The 21,539-nt window shown below is 45.9% G+C and overlaps 1 protein-coding gene across 2 annotated transcripts in view; it reads left to right on the forward strand.

The window, feature by feature from the left end:
• LOC112106606 (tropomodulin-2) overlaps positions 1-17,278 on the forward strand; it is a 63,547-nt gene extending 46,269 nt beyond the window's left edge. For both annotated transcript variants that reach the window (XM_026648300.2, XM_029910775.1), the window contains exons 4-10: positions 1,066-1,188; positions 3,316-3,402; positions 8,013-8,143; positions 10,019-10,126; positions 11,453-11,596; positions 11,917-12,061; positions 14,733-17,278. In XM_026648300.2, the coding sequence (XP_026504085.1) occupies positions 1,066-1,188; positions 3,316-3,402; positions 8,013-8,143; positions 10,019-10,126; positions 11,453-11,596; positions 11,917-12,061; positions 14,733-14,767 (773 nt within the window). In that variant the 3' untranslated portion in view covers positions 14,768-17,278. The remainder of the gene's footprint in view (positions 1-1,065; positions 1,189-3,315; positions 3,403-8,012; positions 8,144-10,018; positions 10,127-11,452; positions 11,597-11,916; positions 12,062-14,732) is intronic.
• The last annotated feature ends 4,261 nt before the right edge of the window (positions 17,279-21,539 follow it).

Here is a 21,539-nt window from a genome sequence, read left to right on the forward strand (position 1 = left end):
GGGGAGCAGGGGCTGGAACAGGGTTGGAACAAGGGCTGAAAGAAAGCAGGATCAAGGACTGGACCAAGAACAAGCACAGCTGCAGGCACGGTAGACCTGCTCTGGGGGCCAGTATTATAAGCTAAACCAGCAGCCAATCAGGGGCTCTGTCAGTTCCAAGGCATTGCAGCTGAGCTTATTGGTTGCCTAGCAGCAAAGTTAGTCATGGAGCAGGCCAGCAGCTGGTCCTAGCTGATCTGTTCCTTGACGCCCCTCTCTAGTTATCACAAATAAATGGATCCCTCTTTTAGGGATGTGGCAGATAACACTTCTGCAATCTTTAGGATGGATCTCCTTTTCCCAAACCATTCTGTCCAACCTGCACATGGAATCCTCCACCACTTCCTCCCCAGCTTTTAACATTTCAGCATCTATCGTAAGCCTGGCGCTTTCTAACTGTTCAGTTGGCTTATAGCCTTGGTTACTTCCTCAAAGGCGATTGCTTTTAGTGATACAGGTAAGTCCACTGTTTCATCGCATCTCTCAATGAGTGTTAGTGGTTCTGACTGGTTAAGCACAACCTGGAAATGTTGCATCCAATGGGCTCTCTCTTCTTACTCTGGTTAAAACTGTACCATCTCGAGCCTTCACCATGCCACAACAGTTCAAGAATTGTGATGTCAATTGTTTAGATACTAGAAAAGGGAAGAGAAGGGATGGAGGACAAAGAATACCTTACTGCAGGATGATCAAAAAGAATGTGACCATCATCCAGACAGCTTACTATAGAGTCAAATATCTTGCTCTGGACAGACAGTAGTGGGGAAAATGGATTGTCACATGTGCCACTACGCACAGGAGATTCCAAAGCTAAAGTATAGATTTTAGGACCTTTGCTTCCACAAAAATAAACTACCCCAACATACAGTAGAAATGTGCTGAAGGTGTAGAAATTAATAGGGAAACATATATTGGTGCACAATATAGAACAATACTGTTTACATAGGTCTCCTCCCTGTACGGTCAGGATGGGGAGGAGTTGTCACAGTAATTCAATATTCACTTTTGGATTTTTTCCCCCCTTAGGAAAAATATTTATCCCTAAAGAAAAGCCCATAGAAACCCACACCGAGGAGAAGGTAACCCTGGAGCCAGAATTAGAAGAAGCCCTGGCCGGTGCCTCTGATACTGAACTCTATGACCTTGCAGGTTAGTTAATGTGTTTGTAAGTGTACAGTCTTCTTCAGCCCAGCACTGCCTGGCCCTTCCACCAGGAGTTTGAGTTGTCACAGCATGCTCTATTCTTACACAGGTTAGACCTGGTTATCTTCAGCCTCTCTATCACTCACCCTATTTTTAAGCCCTTTTGGAATCTAGGCCTCTAAAATGCGCACAGATGTTAGAAATGTGGAGCAAACACTGGTGCATAAGTGTTAGTATGGACTCAAGCCTGCATCGTTCTAATGGTGTCGCTAATGCACTTAGTTGTATGCACTTCGAGCAGGGGGTGTGATTCGCAGCTTGAGGAGACACTTGTGCCAGCTATCATCGAGCTAGCACGCTAAAAATCAAGTGTAGATGCCTCAGCACGAGTGGTAAGAGGGGTAAGCGCCCCAAGTACGGACCCACCCAAGACCCTAGGGACATTCTCGAGGTGGTTAGCTGCACATGCTGCTGTTGCTACATTCTATTTTTAGCATGCTAGCTTGATGAGAGTTAGCATCAGTATGTCTCCTCAACCTGAGACTCGTACCCTCAGCTCGAAAAGTAGATATGCCCTGAGTGTCTTTTCACTCCAAGTGCATTTAATTTCCACTGTATAATTGGAGGTGCTCAGCACCTTCTAGAATTGGGCCTTCAATATCATTCAGAGCATTTGCAACTGTTTTCACTATTTTGTAAAAGACACAATGTCGTGTACCCGCAAACATATTTCAAACAACCAGAACACTGCCCAGCTACACCCAATGTGCATCTCACACAAAATACGCTATCTACAAAGTTTCTGGTTCATATTCTACCCTCATTTCACACACTGTTACCACTGGTGTGAATGAAAAGACTAAGGATAAAAAGTGGCTCTACATTAGGTTTTTTGTTTGTGTTTTACAATGGTCAATACTAGAGCTGGTTGGGAATTTTCCATTGAAAAAATTATTTTTTGAACAGAAAGTTCATTTTTCACAGAAATAAAATTTTCCATGGAAAATTTCAGCTTTACTGATTTCTTTTCAATTTTTCATTGGGAAAATCTAAAAATATTTCAGTTTGAACTGAGTTGAAACATTTTGTTTTGAGTCAGTTCAACATTAAACAACATCTGCCTAAGGTGCTGCATTGCAACAGAGGAGTTGTAGTTTAGATGCTGCATGCCCCCACTCTCTCCTGCGTGCTGAGCTCCTTTACCAGACTATGTCTCCCATGATGCACTTCAGTCTCTCCCCTCTGACCAAACCCTGTGGTGAATCATGGGAGCTGTATGACTGCGGTACATCATTCAGCCAAAACAAATGTAGAAATATCAGAATTTGACCTGGGATGGAAATTCCAGTTTCTGCTCAGCTGTAGTCAGTACCCAACTCACTGTACAGCACAAATAAAGACTAATATATGATTATCTAATGGCCCTACCAAACAGAGGTTTGCAAATAGCCCATAATGACAGTATAATAGTCACAAGTCATATTATCTGTAGACAGTCACTCTCTTCAGTGTCTGTGTAAGGAAAAACTGAGTGTAAAGAGTGAGTCATTCATTTTTGATTCATAGATACCTGTGCACAATAGAAAGGATCCCTCAGGTCCAAGCAGGCAACTAATCTGAGAAGGATCAGATACCTAACCGTTCTGTTGTTTCTGATAGAATACTGTGGAAACTGTCTCTGTTCTAAGATAATTTTTATTTGCTGCCTCTTTTATTGAAGTCTGGTTTCTTTCATCAGCCTATTTCTAGTTCTCAGATAAATCCTTATTGCTGTGTCTTCCATTATGTTTAAATGTTTTATTTCCCCCTGCCCCATACTTTAGCACCCACAGAAATCCCAAGATGGTTACGATGTGCATGTATGAATGTAAGTGTACCAGGTTATAGACACATAATATGCATGCTCCACTGGTGCATTTGTAGGAAAGAACCTATAGTCAAGTTCTCCAAACTTTCAACTTATAGTATTAGAGGTTAACCAAGCCTCACCTATGAACACATATGACCCAAGACAGTAACAACGCTCTGATTGATAATCTAGCTAGGGAACTAAATTGGAATTTGTAAAGTGCATGTTTCTTTTGCAAACTTTATTAACATTGGATTCTACTACTGGCATTTTTATGTTTATAGCTGTTCTTGGGGTGCACAACATGGTCAACAACCCACAGTTTGATGAAGAAGGAACCAACAGCAAAGATGGAAAAGGAAGTGTGAGAAGTAAGTAAACACATTTCCTCTGCAGTCTGCTTGTGTTCTTAGGTAGTTATATACACGTTGGAGCGTGTTGGTCTAGTAAGTATAGTATCACTGGACCAATCCTTGATTAGCCCAACATCATTAATCATGAGGAGGAACTCTTAAATTAAATATAATTTAAATTAAAAATTCATACTATCAACAGTGTGCTACACAAATAAATCACTCTAGCAGGGAGCTCAGCTTTCCTCACAATCAAGGCTTGCTAGATAGCGGTGGCAGAGAGGATTGGGAGTGCACAGCATAATAATAATGGGAGTGGAATGGGAAGCTAAGGCATCTAAGTTTCCATATCAAGGGGCAAATGGATGTGGAATTCCAAAGGCAGTAAGTTGAGCACTGGCATCTGCAATTACTGAGAAATGACCATGTGATCATTATGCAAGTCAGACCATCTCATCCAATCACAGTACATACATTTGCCTGCCCTTACAGCTGTGGGCCACTAACTGGGTAGTATCCCTAGCTGAGACAATTCCAGGTTAGTAAAACTTGATGCTTGATGTGTTTCTAGCACAGTTTACAATATGTCAGGTCCACCAAGCTGCATTCAGCACTGTGAGGAGGGTACTTGAAAATAATGCTTTCCCTCTTATTGCATCTGAGCTGTCACTTGGGCTTTTTTGGTGGACTTAAAAATAATACCCCGCACACTTTAAATATTACTATTGTTTGACTGTTGTGTGTTCTTTCTGTGGTTAAGTACATTCTACAGGAGGTGTAAGCACACAGAAAAATAATAACAGTCAGAGTTGTTAAAAAAAAAAAAACTAAACAAAATTCAAATCTTATAAATTCCTTTTCATCAGAGATGATCCTGAGCTGCAGAGTTTAGATCAAGATCTGAACTTCCCCTAATGTTTGGAGTTCTTTGCTCCAGGGGTTTGGCTCAGCCTGTCCGCAAACTTAGGGAGAAGCTGCAAAGTTTGGATCCAATGCCTTTGCACATCCTGAGTTCACGGATGTTCAGATCCAGGGTTCCAATTCTGCGTCCCGCTGTGCATTTCAATACTAGATGTGATGGGCCCTTGCCTGAGTACACAGGAAAAGGTAGCCACATAAGAAGTCTCCCCTCTTGTATGGGCTGTGACAATAGCAGTTGTTGTCAGCAGGGACTTTTCATCTCCGCCCTTATCTGTGTGAGGAGATCACCCAAGAGGAGGACATGGAGGTAGGCAGAACAGGACTGAGATATCTCTGCAACCCTTCCCAGTGAGAATCTGTGCAAATTGGAGGCTATCCCAGAACATGCAACTTATTATGGTACTAATTCACATAAACTTGAGCTTATTTTTGTTGTATTGGGTCACAATGTCAGCTATGTGGGTTTGCTAAACTATGCTCCAATCACAAATTTAACACCAGAAAGTTGCTCTGTCAGATCACTTTGTTCCTTGGTCCAAAAGCAATAACTTTTCCTAGCTAAGTGTAATTTTTCAGTAAAAAAGGGGAACACATTTCAAGAGCTGATTGTTAACATGACAAAACAGTTCCCTAGTTAAAGAAATAAGATAAAATTCATTGGCAGTGGCAGGCAGCATAACAGGAGGAGAAAATCACTGCTAACTACTCATGACATGGTAAAGTAGAAAGTCTACTCTGTGGACAGGGTTACAATCTCTAACAAATAGTCCTTCAATGGCTGGTCCTTGGCTCTCAGCTTAGTAGAATGCTGCTACAAATGCAAAAATGTTTTGGTGTAATTTTTAGTTTGAATCCAAAGGGTGGTGAATTCTCCAAGTGCATTTTATTAGCAATCTCCAACATCAGTAATTCTCTGAAGGCTGCTACTGGAGTATTTATGGAGGCATTGGGAGGTCCTGTGGGGAGTGGACTGGGACATGCTCCATAGCAAAAAGAGTTGGAATCTGCTCAAATAGTGAAATCCAGTTCAAGGTTTATGTAACACTTAAGTTCTACAAAGAGCTTAGGTGTGATTTAATTGGTGCATTGGCTTTGTCCTGTCCCAGTGCACCAGGATGAGTGTCACCCATTGCACCTCATGGAAGTGCATGTAAACTTTCAGGTTTCAACACAAGCCCCTTGAATAGAACATGACTTTCTGCACTACAAAAAAAACATGTTTAAACTCAGTTGTGGTCAGTAACACATTCCTTTCTTGGCTGTAGCAGCTTGGGTGGGCAAGGCTTATTATTCATCTCCAGAATTATAAACTGGGGAATTATAGGTATTAATTGTGTTGTATGCTATGATTTTTATGCATCTCCTGGAATGATTGATTTTCTTTTATAGTACATGGCTGCCAACATTAAAAATTGTATTGCTTTGGAGCAGGGATATGCAAAGACTTCATAAATCTTGGTGTTGGCAGAGAGCTGCTTTTCATGCTTTGATAGTTTTATTATTTAGAATGTGCGGATGTTGCAATTTTACAAGAGCTAATTGAATTTATAGATGGGCTGCTAATGTCAGAGATGGAGGTGGACGCTAAGGGGCCTCATCATCATAGTCTTTGATGTTAGCACTGTGTGTTTAGAGGGAAAGGGGCACTTTCTCAGAACATAACCAGATATATTCACAAGCGTATCTCCCTTTGCAGGCTTTATGGCAGGACCATAAACCCTGGGTTCCTTTCAATATTGCTATTTTATATCCTGTGCAATAGACTACATGCTTCCCTCAGAGTTGGATGCACATGGTTGGCTCAGAGTGACTGCATTGGGAGCTTTGCACATAAAGCTGAGGACAGAATTTGTCCCTAATGATACAGCTCAGGACTCTGGTCACATACCATAGGCAAACATGCTTCCCTTCCCAAGGACAGATGCACAGAAGGGACTGGTACTAACCTGACTGGCCTGCAGGTTCTCCGGTGCAGACTTCCTACCATACGCTCTCCTTTGTGGTGATGGGGCCAGAACTTCCAGGAGATGGCAAAGATCTGCAGGAAAGGCAGGGTCCAACCCAGAGTAGCTCATAGGATGAAAGGGTGACTGTCCACTCCAAAGGGCACAGTTTGGGTTTGGTTTTAATTTCAAGGAAAATAGATGTTCATTAGATTTGCTGGAAGGGAATGCAAAGGGGATACATTGCAGCACCCTAGCAAGCACAGCGGCTCAGCATCTACACCAGAGGTGGTCAAATTACGGCCCGCGGGCCACATCCGGCCCGCGGGACCATCCTGCCCGGCCCCTGAGCTCCTGGCTGGGGAGGCAATCCCCCAGCCCCTCCCCCGCAGCTTCAGTGCGCCACACCGCCAGTGCTCTGGCCTGCTGCTCCGCAGCGCGGGCGGCGTGCCTGGCTCCGGATGGGCGGCGGGGCTGAGAGCTCCTGCTGCTCTGAGCAGCAGGGTAGGGGGGCAGGGAGCTGGGGGGGGTGGATAAGGGGCAGGGGGTCCCCGGGGCAGTCAGAGGATGGAGCAGGGGGCGGTTGGATAGGCGTGGGAGTCCTGGTGGGGGGGCTGTCAGGGGGCGGGGGTGTGGATAGGGGTCGGGGCAGTCAGGGAACAGGGAGCAGGGGGAGGTTGGATGGGGCGGAGGTTCTGGGGGGGTGTCAGGGGATGGGGAACGGGGGGGGGGGTTGGATAGGCATGGGAGTCCCGGGGGGCCTGTCTGGGGGCGGGGGTGTGGATAGGGGTCGGGGCAGTCAGGGGACAAGGAGCAGGGGGGGTTGGGTCCCAGAGGGCAGTTAGGGGCATGGGTCCCGGGAGGGGGCGGTCAGGGGACAAGGAGCAGCGGGGGTTGGATGGGTCAGGGATTCTGAGGGGGGCAGTCAGGGGACAGCAAGTGGGAGGGGGTGGATAGGGGGCGGGGGCCAGGCTGTTTGGGGAGGCACAGCCTTCCCTACCCAGCCCTCCATACAGTTTCACATCCCCGATGTGGCCCTCCGGCCAAAAAGTTTGCCCACCCCTGATCTACACCAGGCCTGGCCTGGAGGAGGTGCAGTATACTCTGCACCAGCTCTGCTGGCCAGTGTGGAGAGGGGAGTGAGGTGTGGCCACGCCCTTACCTAGCTCCTGCCCTTTGTAAGAGTCCTGCAAGGGCACTAGGAAAGAGAAGGCCTGTGCTCCCAACTGCATTGTAGCTGACACCTACAGAGAGATGTAAGAATGGGGGAGAGCACGGTGCTGGTCACAATTTGGTGTATAACACTAACTCTAGTGTATATAGCACAGTGAATGTCATACCATACACTTCATGTCACCTTCATCTGGCTTTGTTAATGGGTCTGCTAGAAGGTTGCCCCCCAGGAAAAGTATTTTCTATGACTTTCCCACAAACTGGGAAAAAAAGTGTTCTAAAGTGTATCTCAGTTATTCATCTCCGCGCTTTGGCTGCACTTTCTTTCTTGCGTATAGCTGCACAAACTAATAAACAGTGGGAGAGGCAACTGAATGTGATACCATTCTTTACTGGCCACAAAAGCATCAGCATCTCAGAGAAACACTAGTCAGAAATCCAGAACCCTCCCTCCATGGCTCACAAGTATTCATCACAAACATGAGATTCGCCACAGCAACATCCAGCGTGCCTCAACCCAAACATAAGTGAGAGTTCGGAAAAGCCAGTTTATTTCCAATGATGCATGTTTAATTAGATCCTGTGTTTCAGATGTGGTCAAAGGTGAAAAGGTCAAGCCAATTTTCGAGGAGCCACCGAATCCAACTAATGTGGAAACAAGTTTGCAAAGGATGAAAGCAAATGACCCTAGCCTCCTTGAAGTCAATCTGAACAACATAAAGGTATTTGGATTGGGGTTGTGGCTTCATTTTCTTTGCTGCAGGAGGGTTCATCTGAGATGACAGATTTACAATGTTTTTTTAGAAACGTGGGGTTTTGTTTTCAAACATGTTGCTGCATTTACAATATTTGGGAGGAACAGGACACTCAGGAGAGAAAGAGGAGCAGATAGGAATTGTCCCAGTTATTCCAAGGGTCACCAACACCTGGCATTGAATTAGCTGCCAATTAGAACTCCAAGCAAGGGGTCCCTTCTGCCTTCATTTCTCTAACAGCTGGTAAAGCAAGATACCTCATGGGGCACCCTGGGGTGCTGCCACAATTTGTATGGGAGGGTGCTGAGAGTCATTGAACCAAACTGTAAACCCTGTATCTGATGGAAACCACTTCAAGCCAGCGGGTGCAGCAGCACCCGTTGTTCCAGCACCTATCGGGGTACCACACAATTATTGGCCTAATTCAGTTAGCCCACAGATGAAAAGGGAAAAGTTGGGAAGCTCAGACGCAGAACAACCTCCGCCGCCTTTTGTCTGCACAGTTTAGAGTGGCTGGTTGGATCTAGGAATAGGATAAAGCTTTGTTAGTGTTTGCTTTGAGCTCAGAGGTGGTGACAAATAGCAGCTCATTATTTTTTCCTCTTTCTTGTTTCATATTGTTTTAAGGGTACGTCTACACTTACCGGAGGGTCCGGCGGCAGGCAATCGATGTTCTGGGATCGATTTATCGCGTCTGGTTTAGACGCGATAAATCGATCCCGGATTGATCCCGGAAGTGCTCGCCGTCGACGCCGGTACTCCAGCTCGCCGAGAGGAGTACGCGGCATCGACGGGGGAGCCTTCCTGCCGCGTCTGGACCCGCGGTAAGTTCGGACTAAGGTACTTCGAATTCAGCTACATTATTAACGTAGCTGAATTTGCGTACCTTAGTCCGAAGTGGGGGGGGTAGTGTGGACCAGGCCTAAATAATTTTCTAAAAGGACCAGCATGTTGAGTTGATTCATTGTATTCTTCTCTTTATCAGTACAGCTTGTTTGGTAGCAATCTCACCTCCAGGTGTCTAATTCCATATCAAGACTTAGGCTCATGCCCAAAGCTGCCAGTGCCTGTTGTACTAAGGGTTTATGGATTGGTTATTCACCCCTCATCACACTGTTTCTGGGCACGAGTGTACATTTGAAAAAAATAAGCAATACCAATGATCCAACAATACAACCACAAAGCTGTACCACAGCTCACCACTCACTCTCACCTGCCGGTAACAAATCCGCAACCAATTACTAGACCTCCTTGCAGCCAGCAGCAAATTTGTGTCCCAGCTAAAAAGCCAGATTTAACAGATAAATTTTCGCTCTAGCCCATGGGGCCAAACTCAGGCTTTGTCAGATTGCAAGAGGGAGCCTATGCTGACGATGGGGGCCCGCCAATGAGATTATTATGGCCATGCTTCAGGATTTCAACCCTGGAGACAGACAGCAAGAGATTGCCACCAGCCTTAATTTCCAGGATGGTGCATGGTAGAAGAGATGCCTAGAGGATCATCAGTTCTCAGACTGTTTAGGAATTTACAAATAAATCAGCACCTTTCATTGCACCTGGAAATGAATACGAAAAACAGTGCAGAGCAGTGTTTTCACTTTGGCCTGCCTTGCTTAAAAGGTGGTGGCTGCATTCTGCCCTAGCTCAAGGCATTGAGCGGTCCTCAAGGGCAGCCACAAAGCTGAGCAAGTTACAGTACTCTGGCCTGACGGGCTTTGTAGAGCACAGGGAATAGCTAAGAAGTTGTACAGAGAGGCAGTGTTAATTAATGTAGCAATCATCAAAATAAATGTCTGGTGATGTGATTGGCTGTAATGTTTACTGGGTTTTGTCTTAATGTAGAACATCCCAATTCCGACGCTGAAAGAATTTGCCAAGGCTTTGGAAACCAACACCCACGTGAAGAAGTTCAGCCTCGCAGCCACTCGAAGCAATGACCCTGTTGCTGTTGTAAGTTGAAACACGGCTTCAAAAGACAGAATTGTTCACTAAGGCTGCATTTGTCTCTAGGAGGGTGTGGCGGGGCGACAACTCACTGGCGCAGCCCCTCCTGCTGGTTGTCCTGGGAATTAGCTCTTCCAGCCCAGAGCGCCCTCTGCAGGCCAGTGTCTCGCCTGCCACTGGCCCATGTGTTCCTCCCAGACCCCGGTGCCCTTTACATCAGGGTTCTGCCCCTAGCAGTAACCCACAATCTGGGTCTCTCCACCCAGGGGAACCCCCAACCCGCTATCCCCACCTTGCCTCAGTGGCTACTGCCAGTCCCTTCTAGCCCCCATTCACTGGGGCAAACTGCAGTCAGTAGCGTAGCTAAGGGGAGAGCAGCCGCTCCCCCACTGAGCACAAGGTGGTGCCTTGTCAATTTCCTGGCGCCTTTGTACTCACCCGGGGGAGCGATTTTAAAAAAATAAAATAAATTTTAAAAGTGCCACCCGCTGCGGTGCTTTTATTTTACTCACCCGGTGGCGCTCTGGGTCTTTGGCGGCACTTCAGCAGTGGGCCCTTCACTCGCTCCGCGGGTCTTTGGCGGCATTTTGGCGGCGGGACCTTCAGTGCCGCTGAAGACACCCGGAGCGCCGCCAGGGGAGTAAAAGCGCCACAGCGGGTGGCGCCTATTTTTTTTTTTTTATTGCTCCCCCTGTTCCCTCCACCTGGCTACGCCACTGACTGCAGTCTGTAAACCACTCGTCGTCGGCCAGGGGTGTTAGGATCTGCTGCCTTCGCCTATCTCTGGGCAGCCCTTCTGCAGCCCCAGTACCTTTCATAGGCCCTTTTCAAGGCCTGCAGCCTGGGGGTTTTTCAGGCTGGAGCTCCCCAGCTCCCTCTGCCCTTCCCCAGCACTGCTCCACCTTGGGTACTCTTCTCAGCTCCCAGGCAGCCAGGTCCTTCTCTCTCAGATAGCTAGAGAGAGACTCCTTTTGAGCTCCTGGATCACAGCCCTTTTATAGAGCCAGCTGTGGCCTGATTGGGATGTGGCCCCAGCTGTGGCTCCTTCCCCAATCAGCCTAGCCTTTCCCTGCTGCAGCCCTCTCCAGGGCTGCTTTTAACCCCTTTTCGTCAGGAGCAGGGTTACTGCCCCGCTACAGAGGGGCTTGTTTTTCAGATGTCTCTTGTGACTGTGCACAGTGGCATTATAACCTGTTCTGTTCTAGGAATACACTCTTCCTCCATGACTCTGTTTGCAATGCTTTTCTAGGTATTAACCACAATTCAGATTCTTGGTGTTATCTGAAGCTTTCAGAGTTTCAAACTCATACCACCTCTTCCCTGACTCTTCAGGCTTTTGCAGATATGTTAAAAGTGAACAAGACACTGAAGAGTCTAAATATAGAATCCAATTTCATCACTGGGGCTGGCATTCTGGCACTGATTGATGCACTAAAAGAGAATGAAACCCTGACAGAGATCAAAATTGACAACCAGGTAAGGAGCGGGCAGTAAACTGGTGCCTGCTTTGTTTAGTTTCTGGTAGGTTCCCTATGTTCTTCTATAATATTTTAGGTTTGGGATCTGTCAAAGAGGCAAGGCAAAATCCTATGGATCAGACTTTCTGCACCTCATTCCCAAGCACATGCTGCTAAGCAATAGAAAACAAAACTGACAAATGCTAAAAAGAAAGCCCAGAGGAAGTTCTCCAGAGATGGTTTCTCTTTCCAGTTTGTAGCACATTACTGAATGTAACCACTTCTCTTTCTTTTGTGAGAAGATGTTTCCTTTTCTTTTCACTGTGTGTCACCCAACAGAGGCAGCAGCTGGGGACAGCTGTAGAGATGGAGATTGCCCAGATGCTTGAGGAGAACTCCAAGATTCTCAAATTTGGATACCAGTTCACAAAGCAAGGTCCAAGAACCAGGGTAGCTGCAGCTATTACTAAAAATAACGATCTAGGTAAGATGCTACAGACATTCATCAGCAATTCTTGCAGGCCAACTCCTGCCCTCCTTATACATTCTGTAGACAAAAAATAATCAAATAGTGCCAGATCCTGAGGTCCTTAATCAGTTTTTACTGAGTCCTTTCTCAGGCAAACACCCATTGACTTCAGTCTGGGTTTGCCCCAGTAAGGACTTAGCAAAAAATGAACGAATGCATACTTTGGTGCAGAGACTTTATTTTTTAGCAATACTTAAACATCCTGCTGAATTCCCATGATATGCTTTATTTCCTGAAATTCTAATTGTCCCCAGCAGGATAAAGGCTGGTTAAATCTCTCATCCTTATCATTTAGACAATTACTCTAGAATGTTGCCTTCTCCTGGTTTGCATCTAGTCCATTTTCCTCTTTTGCATTGGCAAATTATCACTGACTATTTAGTACAATAGAATACTTCATAAAACCATATCTGGAAAAGCACAACATTGGAAGCAGAGGCAAAATGACGGACATTTGCACTGCAAGGCTTTGGGATAATGCAGTCTGTTTGCCAAGAGCTTTAATGTTTACATTAAAGGAAGTTCGTAGCCAGAGATTGTCATTACTGGCATGCTGCAATGAGAAGTATTCTTCCCGCTCTGCCTGTTTTGGTCTGTATTTCAGAAACCCAGTATCACAAACATGGTATCCCAGTGCAGTTTGGTAACACCAAAGCCTATCTAGTATGAACAGCATTAATCTGGCCTTATGGCTCAGTGCAGACTGAACAGGGTTACAGAATAGCTAATGCTGTGGATGGCAAGGAGCACCAGCACAATGGACTAGTTAGAACTTCCCAGGCCCTCTTACAGTGCATTGCTGAGTGCCAGGGGACTCCTCCATTGCATTGCAGGGAATAAGACATCACCCGGAGTAGCCCTGCTCAGGGCACAATAGTAGAATGTCATTGATCCGTGCTTCATTAAACTGCATCCCCCCAAAATAATCCATTTTCAGTGCAGATTTGTGGGTTAATTAAGGTTTACTGTATTATCCAATGGCCCATGCAACCCAGAGATCTATTCTGAGACTAAAATGTTTCCTTTTGGGTCTGATTTGTTATTTTCCTTGTTGTTAGTAATCAGTACCATGTGAAAGTATATTATAAAAAGTCTGATTCTTTCATACAGATATGTTTCTCACAAGGACATCAAATGACTTAACCATGCATATTTGCATGTAGTGTTAGCATATGGAACAACAGAATTTTTACTTATTTCGTAACCCCACAAGAGAAACTCTTGCAATTGGAACAGCTGTTGATTTTTGGCTACATCACCCTTAAATTAATCCAATGAGGAGGATTTAGCACTCCTACACAGCCCACAGTACCTGTTTCAATTTAGTTGGAGCAATATGGTCTTTAAAAAAAACAAATGATACAAGCCATACTGATCACCTAAATTTAACTATTGGAACAAAATACCAAGAGGAATGGTGGATTCTCCATCGCTTAAAGTTTTCATATCAAGACTGGATGCCTTTCTGGAAGATATGCTTTAGGCAAACCAGGGCCGCCCAGAGGATTCAGGGGGCCTGGGGTCTTCGGCGGCGGGGGCCCCCACTGCCGAATTGCCACCGAAGACCCGGCTCTTCGGCGGCAGGTCCCGGGGTGGAAGGACCCCCCGCCGCGGGTCTTCAGGGCACTTCGGCGGCAGGTCCGGGGCGGAAGGACCCCCCGCTGCGGGTCTTCAGGGCACTTCGGCGGCAGGTCCCGGGGCGGAAGGACCCCCCGCCGCGGGTCTTCAGGGCACTTTGGCGGCGGGTCCCAGGGCGGAAGGACCCCCCGCCGCGGGTGTTCAGGGCACTTCGGCGGCGGGTCCCGGAGCGGAAGGACCCCCCGCTGCTGAATTGCCGCCGAAGACCCGGAGCGGAAGAAGCTCCGGGGGCCCGGGCCCCGCAAGAGTTTTCTGGGGGCCCCGGAGCGAGTGAAGGACCCCGCTCCAGGAGCCCTGAAAAACTCTTGTGGGGGCCCCTGCGGGTCCCGGGGCCTGGAGCAAATTGCCCCACTTGCCCCCCACCCCCACCCCAGGCGGCCCTGAGCCAAACTCAAGTTTCGGAGCTCAATACAGGGATAACTGGGTGAAATTCTGTGGCCCGTGGTTACATGATTACTCAGACTAGATGACGTAGGTCCCTTTTAGCCTTAAACTATGAATCTGTGAAACCTCTGGACACAATCCTGTACCTCCTAGAACAGGGATCGGCAACCTTTGGCCCGCCAGGGAAAGCCGCTGGCGGGCCGGGCCGGTTTGTTTACCTGCAGCGTCTGCAGGTTTGGCTGATCGCAGCTCCCACTGGCTGCGGTTCGCTGTCCTAGGCCAATGGGGGCTGTGGGAAGGGCGGCCAGCACATCCCTCGGCCTGCGTCGCTTCCCGCAGCCCCCATTGGCCTGGGAGGGCGAACCGTGGCCAGTGGGAGCTGCGATCAGCCGAAACTGCGGACGCTGCAGGTAAACAAACTGGCCTGGCCCAGCCCACCCTCCCATTGATTTGAGTGAGAGTTGAGGGTACTATGCACTCGGTCCTTGAGAAGGGAAATATGAATAACCCAGTTTTCTAGTCCCAAATAGTGTCACATTGAGACATGTGCTTGGGTGTTTAGTAAGTTAACGCTGAGAGATGGTTTTTGATTTTACTGGCATAGTTCGTAAAAAGCGAGTGGAAGCAGACCGGCAGTAGCCATGCCTTGGAGGATGCGAAGAGGTATTGAATGCAGCCGACACAACGGCAATCTCACAACATCCACTGGTCAGAAGGGAAGACACTGGAAAATCATTGTAATGAAGGTTGCTCATTTCCGTTACTGTCCCCTTTAACCACTAAAATTGTTAACTTTCATATTTAGTTTAATGTTTATGAAAATATGATTGTGTTATTGGAATATATGAAGCTGATATCCACAACCTAGGGGTAAAATATGTCTTACTGAGCATCACCTGGAATCACATTGAATCTTTTGTAGTCCTTTTTTTAAACTCTGATAAAAAACGATCGTTTTACATTGATAAAGGATTCTCTATATACAATGGGGCTTTACCACCCTGTCCTGCAATGCCTTAAGCATGTAAATAATCCTCACTTGTGAGAGTAGTTCCATTGAAGTCAATGGGCTGCTCAGGTGAGTAGAGACTACTTATGCCAATACCGGTTTGCGGGATCACGCCCTTAGGCCCCAATCCTGCATTCAGATCTGTGCAGTTGGAACTCTACACTTGTACAGGGTTCTGCCTTTGTGGATCCAGATGTAGGATGCATTTGTAAGTATTGTCAAAGCCTATTGTTTACATGTATTTAAGTTAGGCTGATCACGTCATCAATATTACACTGACGTGTATTCTTATTCCATGATGTAAAGTAAAAATATTAGTGTTGCCAAACCTAGAATACCTTAACATTAACAATGTCACTTTGTTATTTTTCTAATCCATTGAGGATTTAAAAAAAAAAAAAAAACAGAATGCCAGGTTTGCAGCTATAAATCTCATTAATGGAAACCAGTATACTGAGCAGTGCTCATTTTGCTTTGAACCACACTGTTGACTGTTTTTTTAATTTCTGGTATTTATGTGCATTTATTAGTATAAATGACAGAATTGTTCTCAGGACTGGTTAGATAAAGAGTGAGTAAAATATTTAATCCAGGGCGGCAGCAGCTCTACCCGGAGATGGATAACAATCAGAAGAGTAACATGTACCAATCACCTAGTTTACATTTTTAGCATCTGATTCAACACTCATTGTCTGTTAAGCAAAGTGCTTAAGCCTGTGCCTGATTCCAATGGGACTTTAGCAATATTGCTGAAGCACTTTGCTGAATAAGGATGGACGTAAGTATGTGTTCCAGTGCTCTGCTGAAGCAGGGCGTTAACCCAGAATTCTGCACATTGCCCTGAACACATGGAAGATACTTATGCAGCAGCAATTAAACCCAACAACATTAGAATGAATCAGTGGGGTATTGTGAAAAGATTGTGTGAAGCGTTTAGTTTGCAATATAATTTCATTGTATTGTGTATAGTTTTATAGTATCAGACATTAATTTCTAGCCATATATATGTATATATATATATTGTCTTTGCCAACATCTGAGTCTGTTAAATAGCTGGGGGTTCACTTTGATCATATTTAAATGTAATGCAAGAATTAAGGAAGGATGCTATTAACTGGTTTAGCTATACTAATTCTTTCAGAAAGCTAAAGGTGTTTAACTGGGGCCAACAACCTGCGGTACCCTTGAAACATTAGCCTCTCTTCCCTCTTTCTGACCTACACACGCCCCATCATTTGTGCTGGCAAAAGAGTTCTGGCCAGGGGAATATGGAAAGGGAACGAATGTTGCTCTGACATCTTTGAACCCGCAGAAGACATTGGGCTGGGGTCTGTTAATCAGGAGGGGATGGAGTCGGGGGAGCAGTCAGGGTGTGTGGGATATTTCCCTCTGAACCTGGCAGATTCCTGAACAGAAATCTTTCTGCGAGTCAGTGCTACTTCAGACAGTATAAATTCACTCTCTATCTGTCTAGTCTATGTCATCTATGCCTCTTTTAAAATGGGTGGGACCAATGGCAGCACTGCTCCTGAGGGGTGCAGTGGGGGAGGGCTGGATCTCTGCACTATGGCCCTGGTTGTATACAGCACTTAAGCACATGCTTAAGTCCTAATGACTTCCAGACAACCATAAGTGCTTTGCTAAATCAGGGCCTAAGAGTAGTATCCACAGTACAGCCATCTTCCCTGAGGAATCTAGGGTTCTGAAGGGCTTTCAAGGCCCTCTCCCTCCTCCAGTGCAGGGTTAGAAACGCCTCCTCGTCAAGGGAAGAATGGGAAAGAAATTCTATGAAAGGACCTTGTGGAATTACCAGAGGGTTTTCCCCACCCCCAGGCAGGATTTGCTGTGAGAATGGATATAGACACACATAGTCTTAAAAAAAAGGGAGACCGAATTCCTTCACATGGTCCGGATTGTGCATACCCTTATGTGAGCAGTCCTTAAAGCCAATGGGGCTACTTGCATGCGTCACTACTACTCTCGCATGATTGTGGGTTTGCAACATCAGGCCCGGTATGGGGGAAGAAATTTGATTCAAGTATCCTTATCCCCAAAGCCAAAGATTTCTGACATGGACAATCTTCAGCCTGAAAAGAAATTTGTTCTGACTCCCACATTTTCCCTATTCCCTTCTTTAGGTTTTTTTTGGGGGGGGGGGGGGGGGGAGGAGCAGGGGGTTTCCAAGTACATCTGGCTATTTTTTTAACATTTTAATGATTTTTAAAAAAAATCAGTTATGTCTTTAATGGGATCTAGTGTGTTCAGAACAAACAAGCGTGATGCGTTTATAGTCTGAACCTCCACTCAAAATGTAAGTGACACTGTATTTGCATGCAGCAGTTCTGTAACGGGTGGATCGGTATGGCTGCTTTGTGATGTATGGCAGCATCTCCCCCTGTGTCCATTTGAGCAGAGCCATTGTGAGGTGGCTACATTCATGTCAGCAACGGTTTGTAACATTCCACTTGATGGGCTAAACAAGGAAACAGACTTTGGGAAGTGCCGGTAGTCTCACCTTCCCTTCATTGTCCATGACTGCAGGCATCATGCACAGATAGCTGTTTTCTAAGAGAGTGACTCTTCGGGCACTGAGTTTCTCCTATTAAGAGCCAGATGGTGCCCATGCTGGGGGTGGCCTGGGGACATATAATTCTGGGTGTGGGGTAGGAAAGGGATCGGGGAGACATTGTGTATACTGGAGCTTTCCAGTGCATGACATCCCTTCTCTGGCCTGCCAGCTCTGCTAGCTGGCTTGGGGTCATAGCTGCGCCTCCCTTCTGCCCCTTTTTCGCTCTTTTGGAGGGGTTGCTCCTGAGGGGGCACTTGCAGGGAACAGGCCTTGGCCTCAGGAAAGCACAGGGACTGCAGTGGCACCAAGTGACTGCCCAGGAGTCATGAGGGGACCTCCCCTTCTTGCACATCCCCATGAGGGCTGGCCATGATCTAGCCTTAAGCATTTTATAGTGAACATAGTGACAAACCATGTATGAAAATATAAGGCTGTATTCACTATAGCTATATCAAATCTAGTGCAGTTATCGGTGGTCTAAATATTAACCTTAAAACAGAAGCAGTTGGCCAGTTAAAATCCCCTCTACTAGTATTAAGGGGGTTAATATTTGACTGGGTCATTTTTAAGTACAATTCCAAGCAGATGGTCATATTCCCAATCAAGTAGCTCTGACACCGGGGCATAAATAGAGGCCCCCTTTTTAAACAAAACAAAGACTGGGAGTAGCTGGGCTCATTTGCACATTGCTTCTCATGTTGATAGTTTGGGTTTTGTTTGTATTTTTTATAACATTTTTCATGGAAAAACTCAACATGTGCATATCCTAACATTTGTGCGTGTTGTAGAGTGCACTAAGGAACGTGAAGTGTATGTGTTAAACACGAGAAGAAAATGTTTGATCTGGAATATAACTGATTGCATGTGCACAGCGTGGTGCATTTTACACAAGGGAAGGGGAATCACCAGAATATGTAGCAGTGACTCCCAAACACCTTGGCTTTTATAAATAAACCTTCATAAGGAAATTGGCTTTCTGTGTTTACTTGCAGCTGTGCTAAGTGGCTGTCAATGCATTGCCACAGATCCTGGAGTAAGCAACTTTCCTCACCCTCACGGCTTTCACTTGCTCTTGAGAATCATTCAAGTTTCACATTCTGTCTCCCAGGTAACAGAACTTCAATGGGAATAAGGCATGTATTTGACATGTATACGCAAACCCGACTTACACAAATCCACAGTTACGGGAAAAGTTCTGTAAGCTAGAAATAGGAGGGTTTTTTTTTTTTTTTTGCGTAATGGTCGGGTATATGTTTCCGACTTACGCAAAATTCGAGTTATGCAAAGTTTTTGAAAATCCTACATCTTTAGGGACCTAAATACCTTTAAAAGGTGCCTAAGTCACTTTAAATAATGGGCCGGAGGCTCCTTAGCCACTTAAGCACTTTTGAAAATGTTACCCCAGAGCTAGTCCAAGGCCAAAATGTGAGATACTGACCTTTTTAAGATGACATGGCTCCCAGATTAAGTACATCACAAAAAACAGAGGAAGCAGGAAAAAGAAGGGCTCTTTTGTAGAAGCACGACTAATGTTTTCTATAACCTCAGTTTCAATATTCTGCATTTATGATCCCAATAATTTGTAACTAAGTAGTGAATTATAACAGTAGGTTTATGCAAGACAGTGGTAAGTATTGCTTCAAAGAAAGAAGTGCAATTTACAATAAGGTGCTGGTACAAGATCTCATCTGAGCTAAAAGGTGGCTAGATAGTTAGAAGGTTTAGTTGTGAACTCGGTTTGGCCTTGGATGTATTTTCCTCATTTTAGTGTTGTGCAAGATCTAAAATCCAATTCACATTCTTGGCTTTGGGATTTTAAAATGAATCTCAGGCTAGGTCTACACTACCTGCCTGAATCGGCGGGTAGAAATCGACCTCTCGGGGATCAATTTATCGCGTCCCGTTGGGACGCGACAATCGATCCCCGAATCGATGCTCTTACTCCACCAGCGAAGGTGGGAGTAAGCGCCGTCGACGGGAAGCCGCAGAGGTCGATTTTGCCACCGTCCCTACAGCGGGGTAAGTCGTCTGCGATACGTCGAATTCAGCTACGCTATTCGCGTAGCTGAATTTGCGTATCTTAAATCGACCCCCCCGTAGTGAAGACGTAGCCTTAGTTGTTCTCATTGCAGACTTCGTTGGACTCTGCAGATGTGTTAGTGATTGAAGTTTCCCAACACGTCTCAGCAGGGATGAAAACTGATCCAACAGAACAGCCATAAAGAGCTTTCTAAAATCTAAGAATCAGCTCTCTGATCCCCTACAAGATTAATCAATCATTTATCAGATTAGCAACAGAGCCTCTCACTGGTCAATGGACAGTGACGACTATGATATTATTTTCTTCTGTAGAATATTTTTATACAGCAAATAGCCCTTTGTATTCACAGCAATTATATGTGGTGACACTCTGGTCAGTAGCAGCCTCATGCGGGTTATTGCTGATGTGCGAGTGTGGTTGTTAGCACACGGTTGCTATTGCCAAATGAGGAGCTTGCATCAAAAACATACAGTATGCCATATTTCACCTTGGAGTATCCCTCCATAGCTCATTTTATGGAGAGCCTGCAAAACGGGCTCTCCATGGGTTTTGGATGGTATACATCTGCCCTATGACTCCTCACTGAGTGTGACCTTTCAGTGGTCACCCTGCCAGATTTTGCCCCTATTAATTTATATTGGTTTCTTCCAATGTGTACAGACATCTACAGATGTTCATTCAATGTTCTATGGGCAATGGGAGTTAGGCACTTTATCTGCTCAGGTGCTTCTGTAAATTCCGCTAGAAACCAATCTGCATCTTTTGGCAAATAAAGGACTGTGTAAATCTGGCCCTAGGGGCCTACCCCATACCTTACAATACACAATACAATATCAAGGACTTGCCCTGACATAAATAACTAGTTAGAAAAACCCTCCAGCCTCCCAGCCAATGCCCTCCCCCAAAGCCCAATGAGGAGGGCAGCATGCCCGGAAGGCTATCAGATCCGAGATCAGGAACCCGCTCCAGGAATGCCCTACAGCAGTGAACTAGCTCTGACTGAACCAGAGCATGTACTGCGCTACAGATATTTTCCTCAATAGAAAAGAAAAAAATCTCAAAAACACTTTCTAACTGTTTGGGCTCAGATTTCCAGCCAAAGCTTTTACTCAATCTGTGGACTAAATAAATCACACTCACGCCAGCTGTAACAAGTCTTTCCGAGTTCGCTCGAGGCTCAGTACTCGCCCCACATGACGTTAATAACTAAACATTCATTGATCCTCCCTCAGTTCAACCACCAGTAGATTTTATTTTGCCTGCAATAGCCGGGTGATGGGCTAGATTTACTTGTATAATAAAGCTGAGGGCAGCTGCGGTCTGCCCCTTTATTGCAAACTGAGTGCAGCCCGTGGGTACCTGACAGGCAGCCAGTGCAGCTTGGGTGCCCCAATTTAAAACATTAAGGCAAATCCAACTCCTGCTTCCCACTCTTGCAAGCATGCAAGGCAGAAATGCTGCTTTTCTGTTGTGTGAGGGAGGGGAACGAGGGAGTGCAGGCAGCCAGGAGCCAGCACAGGGCACATTCCTATCCCCATGTGAGCCCCGGGGTGGGGGTTGTACTGCTCACTAGGACTAGTTGTCAGAGCATGTGAACACTGCGGTCACATGGGTCACCCCTCGGTCTCAGTCTCCTGGGTGATACCTCAGTGGCTTGGAGTGGCAGCAATAACATAAGCTTTAGGAAGAAAATGAAAGGGCTGCATGCAGTGGGAGCTTTGTGGGGGTGTTAGGAAACTCCTAGAGGAAAGGGGAAAAGGAGGGAATTGAAGTTGTCCCCATGCTGGCTGAA

This window comes from Terrapene carolina, unplaced genomic scaffold (genome assembly GCF_002925995.2).
Source record: "Terrapene carolina triunguis isolate 2854851 unplaced genomic scaffold, T_m_triunguis-2.0 Scaffold67, whole genome shotgun sequence".
Taxonomy (NCBI): domain Eukaryota; kingdom Metazoa; phylum Chordata; order Testudines; family Emydidae; genus Terrapene; species Terrapene triunguis.